At 47.6% G+C, this 17,122-nt stretch overlaps 1 protein-coding gene across 1 annotated transcript in view; it reads right to left on the reverse strand.

Moving 5' to 3' along the window:
- The window catches only part of ENDOV (endonuclease V), a 188,979-nt gene extending 172,097 nt beyond the window's left edge, over window positions 1-16,882 (reverse strand). The window contains exon 1 of the mRNA XM_069655187.1: window positions 16,635-16,882. Coding sequence (XP_069511288.1) covers window positions 16,635-16,855 — 221 coding nt within the window. The 5' untranslated portion in view covers window positions 16,856-16,882. The remainder of the gene's footprint in view (window positions 1-16,634) is intronic.
- Window positions 16,883-17,122: the final 240 nt, after the last annotated feature.

Here is a 17,122-nt window from a genome sequence, read left to right on the forward strand (position 1 = left end):
GGAGTTTGTAAAGATAATTCCAGTGAATTCAGGTTACAGAGGAGGATGCAGAAAGACAACCTACTTAAATAGTTTCTGCTGACGTGGGCCTTGCCGATCAGCCTTACTACAGCAGCCAGCAAATTGGGATGGGGAACTGTGGCCGAGTGGAAGCAACACCAAATAAAATAGTCAGCACAAGGAGCAACAAGATCATCAAACTGAAGATAATTGGCTACAGCCTTCAGAGTCATGCAGATCTTTGCTCCAGTGATCCAGGGAACGGCAGTAGTAGTGCTATGAACAGACAACACTTCAGCAATGGCTTTCATCAACAGACAGCAGAGCACCCACTCCAGAATGCTGAAACAACTGGCGATCGAACTAGGGGAATGGGCAGAACTGAAGCCCCTGCAACACGAGCGCAGACTGTTTGAGCAAGATCTTTCTATTGTGCATCATGAGAGTTGCGCCCAGATGTGCTCCAGTAGTTGTGCACAGGATTTGGAACCCCATGCCTAGACTGGTGTGCCTCCCAACAGAATGCTCAGCTTCCTTGATTTTGCTCCAGGTTCCCATGCCAGGATGCCCGGAGGGTGAATGCAGTGGTGATTGATACAAGGGAAATTGAGACAGCAACATGCATCACCGCCTGTCCCCATGAGAACCAGTTTTTAGTCAAGATCAGCAATTCTGCAGCGGAAGTAATCCTTCTGGTTTCATTTTTCCCAAAAAGGTCATAGCTACAGATGCAGCTGCCAGTAGTTTCCTGTGTCCTCTTTGGCTAGGGCCAGGGGATCCAATCTCTAATTTCCCACTGCGGAGGACGTGAAAGCTAAAAGGCGAAGCCTGCAAAGAGATCGTCTTACCCACAGCTCGCCTTGGCATGTGCAAAATACCATAAGGCCACATGGAAAATGTATAACAGTCACTGCAAGAGGTTTTGGGCATGGGCTTCAGTTCCCAATGCCGAAAATCAGGCATTACCTAAAAAAAGGGGTTGCATTCAGTACTGGTGGTTTCCTCTCTGAAAGCACAGTGGGTAGCCATTTGGCCCTTTAAGTGGCCATGAAGTTTGGGCTCGCGATCTGAAAAGCTAGCGATTCAAATGTGTTTCTATATCAAGACCAATGGCATACTCAGGGGTGCCTCCATTGAATCTTCCTTTGTTCTGAGGTTTTTGCAGCGTATGCCATGTGAACCAGTATATTCTACTGGCAACAAGCACCTTTACTTGAAGGCATTTCTTTTTACTGACAATCAAATCGACTTGCAAGCTTCATAAAACCGAGACTCTGCTATAAGCATCCCATTTCCGATGGTGCAATCTGGAGCCTTGATTCTCAGATACGATCCAGTCTTTCTACCCAAGACCATGACAAACTTCAATCAGTCTAAGCACTTCGTGCAGCCATCCTTCTGCCAAATCCAGCCCTCTATCCAATGTAATTCAGAGACAAGGATCAAGTATGTGTGGCTCTAGTGTGATCAGCTCTAGTATCAACTAAAGGTTGCACTCGGCTTGATTAAGGATAAATAAACCGGTGGAATTGTGTGCTCACAGCATTATTAGAGGTCGTGTCGCCTCAGGCCCATTCATCACTGGCTTTGGTATTCTTCATAAGTACTGATAAGAGGAAGGAAGACATGAAGGTAATACTTGGATTACTTACCAGTAATCTTCATTACTCCTAGTTCTACTTTTCCTCAACACGCTACTTATGACCCACACCTCCCACCCACACAAAGCATGAATAGGCCATTCTGCAATGGATAAAGAAAAGTAATACCTATGGCCTGCTCAGATAATGAGGTATCGTAATCTTGGTAGAAGGGGAGGTGCAAATAAGAATAATGGTTTTGTGTCATGGAGGTTGATACCTCATTACCTCCCTATCCCTTCACATTTACTTACTTATGGGGTACCAATGTTCATTTCAGGAATCATTTTCTCTTTCTATTCTTTATCATGTCCCTCCTCTATTTCCATGTGCATAACATCCCTAGACTCGCAGTATGCCCTCCTATTGGGGTGCTGAAGTGGGGGGTCGGGTGCGTGGACTAGTCAAGCTTTTTTTCAGATCATAAGGTCTGGAAGAAACTCTGCATCGACGCTGATGTCCTTTGTAGGACTGGGACCTTCTCTTGCAACCCTCCTGGATACCAGCGCGGGAAGTTTACGGCAGGTAGGAAACCCTATACTCCCTCGAAGTCCTGGAGAATCTCGCTTTCTCCGAGCGAAAGGACTGGCAGCCTTGTCGGAGAGTTCCTAGCATTATGCCTGGGACAACGCAGTGGCAAGAATGGGATACAGAATAAGGATCACAACTATACTGGTTCCATCAGGTGTTGTTCACACTCCCTTTCCCCAGGGGATAACCAAAAGGAGGGCGATGGTGCAGAAAATGCAGGCGCTGATCATAAAGGCAGCAATCACTAAGGTACCCTGAAAGAAGAAAGGGGAAGGAGTTTACGTCATTTTCCTAGTACCAAAGCCCTAAGATATATTCAGGCTGATCTTGGACTTAAACAATTTGAAACATTTGCCTACAAAGCATTTCAAGATGGAATGTTTTCAGAAGACGATACCATTGATCAGGAAAAATAACTTTCTGTCATCATTGCACCGACAATACACATATTGCTTTATTTGCATTCAGACAGAACATCAGAGGTTTCTGCGTTTTGCGGTTGCCAGACACCATTACCAGTTCAAAGCTCTTCTGTCCAGCATGAAGCCAGCACCGTGTGTATTTACAAAGGCCTGTGACCACTAGTGCCAATGATAAACAAAAGGGAGATTCCGACATTACCCCATTTTGGCAACTGGCTGCTCAGAGGTTCTTCCCTAGAGCAAGTAGTACAGTATATGGAAATGACATGTACATCTCTGGAGTCAGTGGGATTCATTGTCAACAGATAGAAATAACTTCTGCGTCCTCACAAGATCTCAAGTTTATAGGGCAAGATTTAGGACAGCCAAGAGAATGGTGATGCTATCGTAGTACAGGGCTGTCAAGCTCCAAAACAGTCTTGTGGATCTTCTGGAGTTGGAAGAAGCAGCTAGTACCTTGCAAATTCAACTTTTCCCCCTAGTGTGTGTTCCTGGTACAATGGAAAAGGCTACACATGAGGCCACTGTTGTTCCATCTTCATATGCAATGGGAAGGAGACTCCCAGGAGTTTGTAAAGATAATTCCAGTGAATTCAGGTTACAGAGGAGGATGCAGAAAGACAACCTACTTAAATAGTTTCTGCTGACGTGGGCCTTGCCGATCAGCCTTACTACAGCAGCCAGCAAATTGGGATGGGGAACTGTGGCCGAGTGGAAGCAACACCAAATAAAATAGTCAGCACAAGGAGCAACAAGATCATCAAACTGGAGATAATTGGCTACAGCCTTCAGAGTCATGCAGATCTTTGCTCCAGTGATCCAGGGAACGGCAGTAGTAGTGCTATGAACAGACAACACTTCAGCAATGGCTTTCATCAACAGACAGCAGAGCACCCACTCCAGAATGCTGAAACAACTGGCGATCGAACTAGGGGAATGGGCAGAACTGAAGCCCCTGTACATCATGACAGTGCACAACATAGGAACAGACAAGTAGGCAGCGCACAAACTGAGTAGGGTGTTTCCATCAGCAACATGACTGTTGCATCAGGAGTCTTTTTCCATGATATGCAAGAGATTAAGGACCCCAGTCATGGATCTCTTTGCATCCGAGCAAAATACGAAAGTTCCATAATTATGTACCCAGTTCCAATGTCAGGGAGCATGGGGGTGGATGTAATATCCATCCTATGGCGGTAGACTTGTCATGGCTTCTGATGTTCCTCCATGGGATCTTCTGCTGGCTTTATAAGCATTACAGGATGCTTCCTTTGAGCCAATGGAGGCAATTTCCTTGAAGTTCCTCAACCTGAAAACAGTGTTTATAATCACTATTATGACAGCTAAGAGTTTGGGAAGAACTGGGGAATTGACATGTAAGAAGCCATACTTTGTGGTTCAGTCACATGCAATGTGACTGTGCTCTTCTGAAAAAAGTTGCATCTAAATTCCATCTCTCTCCAAAGATTGTCCTACCTTCATTTTTTTATGAATCCTTACCTCTCCTAAGGAAGTGGGTGGAGCAGATTAGATGTAAGATGATCAGTCCTAACATACCTGGAAAGGACAGAGGCTCGTAGGAGGACAGTCAGATTTTAGTTTTGGCTATTAGGTGGCACTAAAGCACCACCTATAAGCCAACACTTTTGTAATAGAGTACGGTTATGAAGAATTGGCATATGAGGGGAAACACTAACCATTGACCATGGTAATCCCTATCACTGTTCTCACCCAATTCCTGCCCCTCCCATCAAAAACACATCCTACTGGGATTTCTTCATGCTAGCTTTTTCACGCCTTACAATCAAACTGTGGGCTCGAAAGGCCTGCTGAAGTGACCGGCAGGGAAATGATGATGGCTCAGGGTAATTGGGTCACGTTACTTTAATAAATAAATACAACTTAATTATAATCATACATATAATATGAAGGAGGGAGTCAGTGTACATCGAGCTGCAGAGGCTCTCAGCTGTTATTCTTCAATCCGCATTCCACATTCCTTGTGATGTCACTGTAGTCTATGACAAACTCCAGGCATGGAATGTTACAGTGTAGATAGGCTTCTGTGCATGTTCATGGTAGCACAGATGCTACACATCTCCCTTCCTTTATTATATACACAACAAAACACAACAAAACAAAAAATTAAATAGAGACTACACATTCACACAAAGTCCTCCATTCGTCTTGGTCTGCGATATACTCTTCCCCACCTGGACCTGCAGGACGTCTCTCTGATAAGGGTTGGCAAGGAAATTACTTCAGATCTGTTAGAACCATTTCTTTGCATATCTTTTCCCTTAGGCTCTTCTCTTTGACACACTTTATTCTCATTCAACTGTCTCAACATCCTCACCTCTACTGACAGTGGAGAATCTACTGTCACCACTCTCTCAACGTTCCAGATCCTTCCGTCCCCCGTTCTAACGTGTTTAAATGCTTCTACAACTCTGATAGGTTTTGACCAGTTACAAGGGCCTTCCCTGAGGGCAGGGGGAAGATTGACTCTTACCATCTTTCCCACTACTGTCTCTTTATCAAACTTGCCCATGGGCCTCTTTTCATCATACCCAGATTTGTTTCTTAATGTGTGCTTCTGACCTTACTACACACAGCTCCAAAATCCTTATCCATACCATCATTTTTGTTATCCAACCATAACGGTGCCAATTTTGTGCACGCCTTCCTCCCTCTGCTCAACTCAAAAGGAGAAAGGCCAGTGGGGGAATGTGGTGTGAAATGATGCGCCACTATTCTATCCTTAACAGCTGTTTCCAAATCTATGCAGTTGGACCACGCCAACCTAATGGTCTGCTTCAACACTTTGTTAAAGCGTTCCACAGTCCCATTGGTCTGTGGGTGGTAAATGGCACTTTTTTTGTGCATGATAGTGTACTTATTGCAGAAAACTACCATTTCCTTCGATCTGAATTGGGTACCATTTTCCGTCATGATACTTCCAGGGTAACCCTCTCTCTCACAAATTCCAGACAGAAAATCAACCACAATTTTCCCTATAATACTTGGTGCAATAATCACTTCAACCCTCCTGGTGAGGAGATTAATTACCACTAAACAAAATTTTTGCACACATTTCTGCATACCGGGCCCAACACATCCATACCAAGATCTTTCCATGCTTTGTTCGGAATGTCAGTCACCAGCATAGGTTGTTTCACACCCACACAGCTCTTTTCACCATTACTGCAAAGGATACAGTCTCTGATGTAACGTTCTATTTTCAGATCACATCCAGGCCACCAGAAGTCATTTATTATCCTTTGTTTAGTTTTTACTATTCCTTGTTGACCCTCGTGACCACGTTCAATCACTCTTCGGCGTAAGCCATACGGCGGAATAATCTTGTCTCCTCTCATGACGATATCATTATGTAGATGCAACTCATCAGCAACCAACCAATAGTCCAAAAGATTGGCTTTTTCAAACATCACTTTACTATATGGACCTTGACTGCAGATCAATTCCTTAAGACGAACCAGCATTCTGTCATCCTTTTCAGCCTCACTCCATTCTATCCTTGAAATGGATGTTGTCTCTATATTGAGAACATTTTCCGTACTATCATCCTCATCCACAATTTCTGATATGTTGGTAAGACGTGACAAGCAATCAGCCGTAATGTTCTTAGCTCCAGGTACATAACGTACTGTGCAATTGTATTCCTGAAGGAGCATTACCCATCTCCTGATCCGATTTGACACTTTGTCTAATCCTTTAGACATAATAACATGGACTAGAGGTTTGTGATCCGTTCGGAACTCTACCTCGCCACCCCAGATAAAGATCCTGAATTTTTCCGCCGACCACTTTATCGCCAAAGCCTCCTTTTCGATGGCGGCATAAGATTTTTCAGCCCCCTTAAGTAGTCTCGATGCAAACGCAATTACCACTTCACGACCTTTATGTTCTTGCACGATGACAGCTCCCAGACCAATATTACTGGCATCGATGGTAATAATGACTTTCCTATTACTGGTGACATTTTTCAATGCTGGGGCTTTATCAATTGCAGTTTTAATAAACTCAAATTCCTCCTCGCATTCATCATTCCATTCGAAACTCTTCTTCTTAATAGCTTTGCGTAATGGAACAGTATGCACAGCAAAATCACGAACAAACTTGGAATAGTATTCTGCCATACCTAAGAATGTGCGCACTTCTTCCTTATTGCATGGTCTGGGCATTTTCTTTATAGCATCAACTAATTGTTCTTTGGGTGATATGCCATTAGCAGAAATCTTGTGTCCCAGATACTCAATCTCAGAACAATTAATTTTACATTTGTCTTTGCTCAAAGTCATTCCAGCTCTGTATAATTTCCCACACACATATCTTGATATGATGATATGATATGGCATTTGTAACGCGCCCATACACAAGTGTTTCAAATCTATCTTAATCTCTCATCATGAACTTTTTTACTATCGGCATATATCAATATATCATCTTGGAAGGAACAAGTTACTTACCTGTAACTGTTGTTCTCCAGCATGGGTCTGGCATGGATTCACATGCTCATGAATATTCCCCGTCGTCAGGCTGGGAATCCTCGGTAAAGAAAAATCAGTATCAGTTTCGTTTCTGATCTGTCTTTCGTAGTAGTAACCAATCACTGATCTCTGCGTCATACTGACCACAGCCAATGACCGCCATCTCCCTAAGCCCCGCCTCTGGCAGCCATCTTCAGATTTGGTAGCACGTGAAGTGGCAGTATGACCAAGTGAAGAGCCGCAGAGGGGAAGGCGGGAGGGTTCGCATGTGAATCCATGCCAGACCCATGCTGGAGAACAACAGTTACAGGTAAGTAACTTGTTCCTTCTCCAGCATGGGGTCTGGCATGGATTCACATGCTCATGAATAAGAGAATACATAGCAGTACACACATGCACAACCACGGGAGGTGGCAACAGGCTCAACATTAAGCAATACAACAACTCAACATTAAGCATCTCTTACCTTCTCACCACGCTCACCTTAGGCGAACAGGTTGCGCAGCACTGCTTGGCCGACCCTGGACTCCTCCCTGGAATCCCGGTCGACGCAGTAGAATTTCGTGAAGGTGTGCGTCGACCTCCACGTAGCAGCCCTGCAGATGTCCAGCAGGGGCACACCAGATAGGAACGCCGTGGTAGCTGCGATCGCTCTGGTGGAATGGGCTCTCGGACGGCCAGGCAGCGGTCGGTTTGCCAACCGATGACAGTACATGATACAGCCGGAGAGCCATCTGGAAATGGAAGCCTTTGAGAAAGCCTTCCCTTGATTGACAGGTCCAAAATTTCCCAAAAAGTTGTGACGTCTTCCGAAAACTCTTTGTGCGGTCAACGTAGAACTTCAGCGCTCTAGCCACATCCAGCGAGTGCAAAGTCCTTTCAGCCGGCGACGAAGGTGGCGGGAAGAAAACAGGTAACACCAAGGGTTCGTTGAGGTGGAAGTCCGACGGCACCTTGGGCATGAAGGAGGGGTGCGTCCTGAGCACTACCCTCGTGTCGTGAAAAGTCAAGTACGGGGGCTTGCAGGAAAGGGCCTGGATCTCTCCCACTCGTCGTGCGGAGGTGATGGCCACAAGAAACGCTGTTTTCCACGACAAGAACTTCAACGGAGCCGAGTGCAGAGGCTCGAACGGAGGTCCCATGAGCTTGGTCAGCACCACGTTGAGCTCCCACGCCGGGGCCGGAGCCTTCACCGGCGGGAACGATCTGAACAGTCCCTTCATGAATTCTTTCACCAGACGATGAGACCACAAAGACGTCCGCCCCGTGGTTCTGGTGTATCGGGAGATCGCGGCAATATGAATCTTGATGGAAGCGCGCACAAGTCCAGCCTTGGCCAGCGTCAGTAGGTACGGCAGTACTTGAGGAGCCGTAATCCGTAGAGGGTTAATCTTCTGTGCATGGCACCAGACAGAGAACCTCTTCCATTTGTGTCCTTAGCATTTAAGAGTTGAGGACGCCCTGGCCTTTGCAAGAACCTCTCTGCAGTCGGCCGGTATGTCGTAACCTCCAAACTCTAACGCTGAAAGAGCCAGGCCTGCAAGTTCAGCGACTTCGGGTCGTGATGGAGGATGGCGCCTCCTTCCCTGGAGAGAAGATCCGCGTCCACTGGCAGCTTGATTGACGGGGACGCTGACAAGTCCAGAAGGTCCGGGATCCATATCTGCCTAGGCCACGCAGGTGCGACGAGGATCATCCTGCACCGTGACCTCTTGAGCTGGTTGATGAGCCGGATCAGCAACGGCAATGGAGGGAACGCGTATAGAAACAGGCCCTCCCAGGGGAACGAGAAAGCATTGCCCATGCTCCTCGGCTGGGGAAACCTGCTGGCGAACCTCCGGCACTTGGAGTTCGTCGCCGTCGCGAACAGATCGATCATGGGAGTGCCCCACCGTCGGAAGAGGCGGTCCACTAGATCCTGTCGTAGTTCCCACTCGTGGCACGAGCGCAGCTCTCTGCTGAGCGAGTCGGCGATGGTGTTTTTTATTCCTGCCAGATGAAACGGCACCAGAAACATCCCTTGGGCGACGGCCCAATGCCACCGATCCTGCGCCTCCTTGGACAGGGCTGGGGATCTGGTACCGCCCTGCTTCCTGATGTAGAACATGGTGGTGGTGTTGTCGGTGAAGATCCTCACCACCTTGCCCTTGAGGTGGCAGAAGAAAGGACCTGAGGGCCCAAAACACTGCCCGGAGCTCCAGGACGTTGATATGGAGGGACTTCTCCGTCGGAAGCCAAAGGCCTCTCGCGTGCAGATTTTCGGTGTGCGCTCCCCACCCTTCCAGGGAGGCATCCGTGGTCACTGTCTTCTGGTGGCCCGGGGTCTGGAAGTCCATGCCCGTCGTCAGATGCGCGCGGGTCCCCACCACCGGATCGCTCGTCGGAAGCTCTCGTCGAGTGTGATCCTGTCCTCGAAGCTGCCCGTCGTCTGAATCCAGCGAGCGTCCAGGAACTCCTGTAACGGTCGCATCCGAAGCCTGCACAGGCGGATGAGATAAATGCAAGAAGACATCATTCCGAGGAGGGATTTGATGGACCTCACCCTGGCCGCGTCCGCAACCAGCATCCGCTGCACCTTGCCCAAGATGGCCCTCGTCCTTTCCTCCGACGGAGAGGCCAGAAGCGCCACTGTGTCGAGTTTCGCTCCCAGAAACAGTGCGTCTTGCGCGGGCACCAGGTGGGACTTGGCGTAGCTTATGGAGAATCCCAGGTCCGTGAGTAGTTGGACGGTCCTCGCTGTGTGCTCTGCGGCGAGTTCCCTTGTCTTTGCTCGGATGAGCCAGTCCTCTAGGTAGGGGTAGACGTGGATCCCCTCCAGGAGCAGCCACGCCGCCATCGGTGCGAGGCACTTGGTGAACACCCTGGGTGCCGACCTCAATCCGAAGGGAAGGGCTCTGAACTGGTAGTGACGCCCTTGGACCACGAATCTGAGAAACTTTCGGTGTCCCTTTAGGATGGGGATATGGAAGTAAGCATCCTCCAAATCCAACAACGACAGGAAATCGCCCTCCTCCAGCTGACCTAGGAGGTGCTGGAGTGTGACCATCCGGAACTTCTGTACCTTGATGAATTTGTTCAGTCGTCGTAGGTCCAGGATGGGACGCCATCCTCCTGTCTTCTTCTTCACGAGGAAGTATCTTGAGTAAACTCCGGAGCCCCGAAGCCTCTTTGGGACGAGCTCGATGGCGCCTTTCTTGAGCATCGCCTTTACCTCCAAGAGAAGTTGAGGGACGTGATGTTCCTTCCTGGCCACGGGGGGGACGCGCGGGCACTTCTAGAAACTCGAGCGCGTGACCCTGGGCCAGGGCGTCCAGCACCCAACGGTCGGTGGAGATGGACTCCCACACGCTGACGTAGTTCGCCAGCCGGCCTCCCACCGGGGTGTTTCGTTGGGGGCCCGACCCCACGGCCGGTTCAGTCCTGCTTCGACAAGGCTTTGCCGCCTTGTCCTCCCTGGCGACAACGGCGGGGTCCGCCCGACTTGCCTCGTCCCCTGTAGGCTTCCTGTGACGACGAACGGGCCGCTTGACGATAGGTGGAAAATCCGCCGCCGGAACCTTTGGAGGCACCCTGCTTGCCTCCGGCGCTCCGAAAGGGCGGCCGTCGTTGCTGGAGAACACCAAGAGCCCGGACCGTCTCCGTCTTGATGGCTTGTAGGGAATCGTCCACTGTTTTCCCAAACAGGTTGCTCCCGTCGAACGGCATGTCCAAGACTCTTGTCTGCACGTCCTGGCGGAAGTCCGTTGCCTTGAGCTATCCACGCCGTCTAAGGCACACGCCGTTGCCCAACTGGCGAAACCCAGTGTCAGCGATGTCCGTCGCTATCGTAATGGCGTGGTTCGACGCCACTTCTCCTTCCTGCAAGATCTCTAGGGCCTCCGCCGTCTTGTCGTCCGGTAGGAAGTCCAGCAGGGTGGCGATTTTGTACCACAACTCCCTGTCGTAGCGGGCTGCGATAGCCAAGGCGTTGGCAGCCTTAATCGCCGTCGCTGCTGATGAGATGACTCTGCGTCCCATCGTGTCCAATTTCTTTCCCTCGCCGTCCGGCGGGGAGGTTGACGTAGAGGCCGAAGCCCCCCCCGGCTTTCTCCCTGGCCGCCGCGGAGACGACCGAGTCCGGGGTCGGCTGTGCCCGAAGGCACAAGGGGACCGCGTCCGGGACCCGGTACTTCTTCTCGTACCGATCCCTTCCCGCAGGCGTTGTGGATGGGTTCTTGAGGAGGGCGAGACCCTCATCCCAGATATCGTCCAGTAGAGGTACAGCGAGGACCGTCTTCCTCTTGGTCTCACGCCGTTGATGAAGGAAACCTTCCTTCTTCTTCTCTTCCAGGCAGAGCTGGAAAAGCTTGGATGCCCCGGCGATCATGGCATATATCGGATTTACTTATGTACCACTGATGATGTCATTGTACATGTAATTGGCACTAGTGTAAGCACAGATATTTGACTTTCTTTTGTGATGAATTTTTTGGACATTTTTGGCTCGCATTTTAACATTGATGCCTGGCCAAATTAAGGTTTTCTGGCAATATACGGTTCAATAACCGCTTCATATACATATACACCCTTCAAGGTTTGAAAGGTAAGGATTCAAGTTTGAGTCCAACCCGCAGGTAATAACTAGACCTACATTTACAGTATGCACTATTTCTGAGTCCTGATTTACACTGTTGCTTGGCACTCTTGCATGCTGATTTACAAGGTTCATTTTCACTGTTACATCCCTATTTGAATTATCAAACAAAATAATAAAACTATGGCTGCTCTTTGTGTTTTTTCCTTCTTGTGCAGGAGGCAGTGTGCAAAGCAGCTCAGTGTGATGTTGGAGAGGGTCGGTTTACGGACTATGCCAAAGGTTGCGGCAAAGGTCAACTTCCTCTCCTTCAGGCCTATACAGTAGCGGGACATGTCTAGTGTCGGCCTTGCCGGGAAGGTTCTTGGCTCTCTGGAGCGGGTGGGGGGCATCTTGCCGAGGCTTGCTGGGGTCCTGCTGAACTCACCATCAGCCAAGGCAGGGGGCTGGGAGCACGGCAGGCGAGCTGCACTGGTGTAAAAGTATAGAACACGTAACCCTTGACATAGTCTACTGTCTAGTAAAATGGAGAGGTGTGGTTGCTCATGAGCACAGGTCTCTCGTGATGAACGACCTGATCATTGCCGGAGTCTTGCGAGATCCAAGGGGAAAGAAACACTCGGATCCTGCAGCAAAAGAGGACACAAGGTCTGGAACAGATGCCGATAGCTCATTACGCGCCATCTGATAATATGTGCTTCTCGTTACAATCAATCGTTGTCGGTATCTGCTTACCTGGATCACGCCATAGCGAAGAAGGCCCCTCACGGCGGCCGCACCTGCCCTGGCAGTGCACACCAAACACTTCTTTGCCCGGCCCGCACAGCCAGCCTGCCCTGCACCTGACCTGTGCTGCTGCGCAATGTGTGCGCAGGGGCAGGGCACGTGAGGTTTCGGTTCCCCGGTGCCAGCCCTGGGAAGAAAAAAATACACAGGCAGCCCCAGCATGGCGTTGGTGGTGGCAGCCGGCACTGCAGGCAGCCAATTCGTGCAACCACCCAGGCGGATTCACGCGACGCACGTATCCTTCTACGCCAAGGAGGCCCTATGCCCAGAGGCCTACTAGGGAATGTCCCGGTGGGGCAGTCCAGCCCTGTATCTACTAACCAGTACTCCATGAAGTTATATTTTCATTTATTACTGATTTCTACAAAAAGTTGAAATCTACATTTCTTTTTCTAATTTGCACGTTCAACTACATACTACATATGCATTAGCCAGGGACAGCCAGTTAATTTAGCTATACTTTAGCATTGGAATAACCATTAATGTTTTCAGACAGCCAGATTTCCTCTGGGTTAAATACTGTTTAAAATCACATTGGATTTGCCTTTTCAATAATTTCTCTTGTTGTTTCTTCAAAAAAGTGTATGGACTCATGAATGTTGAATTTGTTTTTGTCCTCAATGATACATTATCAAGCCTGTCTATTTATTCTTTTTTGAAGAACTTTGTTCATCCATTGGTATCATATTAAGCCGGTATATTTACTTTATGATTTCAAAAGAATGTTTTCTATTAAAAAATATAAAAAGTCAATTCAGTGAATACTTCATTCTTTTTCTTTTTTCTGTACAATCGTGACTTTTGATGAAAATAGTGTTAACTTTACACTATAAATACAGGTACCATGGATCTATGAATTATGTGATTAAATCACCATTTAATGTAATATTCAAATAGAAAAAGTTTTATTCACAATTTAAATATTGTTTACACACGGGAACACCTCTTTGTTTATGCTTCATTGCTCCATTTTGTTCCTGTTATTTTTGGAGTTCCTCCATGTATTATTATTCAGAGTAGCTGTAAACATGCTACATGTGCAAGAAAAATGACTTAACCAGGTCTGCCTTCAACCACTCTATAAGCATGATGTATGTCCTTCAATGAAGTCCTATTAACAACAAGCATTGTCAAAGCTAACAGTTTTGACTTGTGTACAAGTATTAGCCATTTTCCAGTCACTCCTATTATATGCCCAGGCACTTGCACCATTTAGCAGCTGCTACAATTGATGACTAGTTAATACCACTACGGTAGTGCCTGGCAAATACCTTCCCATGCCTACAGAAAAGCCAAGACTGTTGGCATTACCTTCCCATGCCTCCAGAAAAGCCAAGACTGTTGGCATTACCAATGCTTGTTTACATTCGGGAGAGTCTGTCCAGGCATTTAAGCAGCCATACCTACTATCAGCAGGTAGATCCGTGAGAGGATTAGGATGGCTTCCATGGCTGCAAGTTCTCCTCCACACTTCATGGTGCAGGGTATATTGGCAAGTGGAATGCCAACCTCTAGGGAAGAGTCTTAGGATATATCCTGGTCAGTGGTCGAGGTGGACGGGAGCGGTTGGAAGCCTTGTTCCTCTACTTTTTAAATTAAGTTTTACTGTTCCTATACTTTTATTCTAACAATAAACGGCTCCGGAATGGTTTCATTTTAAAATAAAGAAGTGTAGGAAGAAGTTGAAACGTGCACTTTCACTGCAGTGCACTGAACGTTCCCTTAAACAGCAGGCACATGTGTTTGGGGGTTTGTATTGTGCCTGGGAGGGGGCGTGGCAATGGGGTTTGTGGGGAGCAGGGGCATGCCAGTAGGGAACAAAGTTCCACTACCTCTTTTCGTACACATTTTGACCACTGCACATGGGCAGATACGAATAAGTTTATGCAACAGTATTTTGAGTTGGCATAATCAGGGGTCAGTTCCCTTTAGATGGGAATGTTATGTGTGGAATTGCACAGAAACGCCGTTTGCCACACAAGGTGAACAAAGAATTGGAGGTGGTGTTTGCAAACAGCATACTAGTGGTCTGAGTCTTGTTTTCTTGGGCGTATTTGTCACTGGGGTTGGAATACCACATAAGGTTACTAGATGACTATGTCACCAGGGAGAATAAGCTGCATATCTGAGCTTCCATTGCTTTAAAAAATTCATTCTGGAAGATGAACTCTCAGATACCTTCAAGGAAAAAAACAAAGCCCAGTAATGGAGTAACATGTCTCAGGTAAATTGCAGTCATCTGGTAAACTTTGTGTAAAAAAGTACTGTCACGAGGAAGAGGGAAATTGAGGTAATGCTCGGATTACTTACTAATAATCTTAACTTCTACTCCTATTTTTTCTCCACACTATACTTTAGACTTGCCTCACCCTCCGGACAAGGATAAAATGAGGCAAAAGAAGTAGTACTTAACTAAAACATGCTACAAATCTGGAGGTGTTGAACACCTGAAAATAGGGGCGAGCATGTAGAACTCAAATCGGAAAAGGGTTTCTGTCATGGTGGTTGGTAGCTAATATGTACTGTGACGAGGAAGACTAAAACTAAGAGTAATGCAGATTACTAGTAACTAACCTACTATAAATAAATACTGTGACAAGGAAAAGTGGGACTAAGAGTAATGAAAAATATTTGATTATACTCTACTCCCTGCTCTCACTGAGCCTGCATCTCCCCCTCCTCTGGGGACCCGGACACTTTCTCGAGGCTGCGCTCGACATGGGGAACTACTGCTGAATTATGGAGCCTGCATCCATGCTTGTGAGCATGATGCACCAACGACAATCGAAGTTTGTTTTTTCACCATTGTGCGCATTCCGTGAGGACACAGGCTGAAAACATCCTGCCTGGTGTGTGCACCTCCTGGATCACCGTGACTTTTGCTGTTTGTTGTGTTTCAGCCATACTATGGCTCATGCTAGTTACCACCTTCCAAGATGGCGGTCTGTTCCAACTTTCCCTTTGTCTTTGCCTGCCCAGCTCTTGCCGTAGTACGATTGGTCCCTGGCTGTTACTTATGGGCCAAAATCACCCCAGCAGGTGGACGCTGGCCCTCCCCCCACCAAGGCCTGCGTTCTAAGGCCCTTTTTGTTTTGCCGGTGAGTCGCCCTCACCGCTACTCCCTGTAAGCATGTGACCCACCTCCCCCACCCTCTGCTACTTCCTGTAAGCATGTGACCCACCTGTGTGTATGGTACCCACCTCGCTCTTACGCCCATTAAGTATGTGTAGCTGACCATAATAACATCAAGACCTGCAGCACGCCACTGCCCGCAGATTTTAAAACGATCTAATAGTATGCACTTGCCACCCCGCATATGGCGGCTGACCCCATGCTATTCTTTGTTAATTTCTACCGTGCATACCTGTGTTACATGCCTCCACTGTACTATTATGCCCGGCACCACACACTTACCCTTGATTACGTCTTTACACATATGGGTCGCTGCCGCCATGCAACCTATGGCTGACACCCTGTATATGTTCACTGTTATGACCAGGCAATTGATTGTAGCTATCGCCATGCAAGACATGGCAGGCATCATGCTTTCGCCCACCTACTAGACAACGTAAACTATTTGATGCTACCATAAAAGATGTGTTTGTACCATACAGTCTACCACTATAACCATGCATTCTATGTCATGCACTTTTTAATATTCACAAAGCAACATCTTTGTATGCCTGCTAATGCACTTATGTAACCAAGTAAGTCATCTTAACAGCGCCACGATGCCCCAGGGCAGTGGGCGCTTTACAAATTCAAATAAATAAATAAATCGAGTTCGTCGCCCTCTCAATAAAACCTCCCTCTCCAATAATACGAAATGTTAACGCTAAGAGAGAAACGATTCCATCCTAATGAGATAATGACACTTCGGTTGAGGCAACGTCCTCCCTAAAAGAACACACATACGCTTTCAAATGGCAAGTAGCAGTCCGTCTATTTTGGTAAACAAATTATTATGACATGTACGATATTTTACGGTAAACGTATTTTACGGTAAACGTTTTTTACGGTAAAATAACAAACAGCCTATTGTTATTTGAGATGTGCTCAATACTGTTGCCTAAAACAAAAATAGGCGCAAACAGAACCCAAGTCCGTGTCCCAAATAGTGAGTACCCACTGCAGTCCTCTTTCCCTGTGCATGCTGTGGTTGGTCTTTACCTCTCCCACATGGCCCGAGTTTCCTTTTGTAACTCCTCCTCCTCCTCGGGTGAGCCTTTTTGCTCTGGCTGTAAGACAGAGGGGCACCGCTCCCCTTCCTCCGCATGGGGCGCAGCTTCCCCCTTCTCCTCAGCGACTGTCGGCTCCAGGTCCTCAGGGGTCTTCTGCTCCCCAAAGGACTCAAGTTCGCGTCTACTTTCCATGCTTTGTACAGACTGCATCTTCCCGACGCCCGTTCCGCATACGCCTCTTCCGGTCACATATGACAACAGGAAGCAAGCAAAAGTGAAGGCTTGCTATCATTACAGTTTTGTTTCGGATATCCAATGACGACCGTCACATCCTAGCAACATAACCACCACCAATTGCAGCCCATACGCTCTATAAGGATGTTTTTGAGACAGAGTTTCATTTGTCCACTAACTTGCATTGGAGACGGTGGAGGAAGACAATAATTAAACATACCAAGATTGTCGGTAAAGGAAGAA

Source organism: Ambystoma mexicanum, chromosome 3q (assembly GCF_040938575.1).
Source record: "Ambystoma mexicanum isolate Mex_15411 chromosome 3q, UKY_AmexF1_1, whole genome shotgun sequence".
Classification (NCBI taxonomy): domain Eukaryota; kingdom Metazoa; phylum Chordata; class Amphibia; order Caudata; family Ambystomatidae; genus Ambystoma; species Ambystoma mexicanum.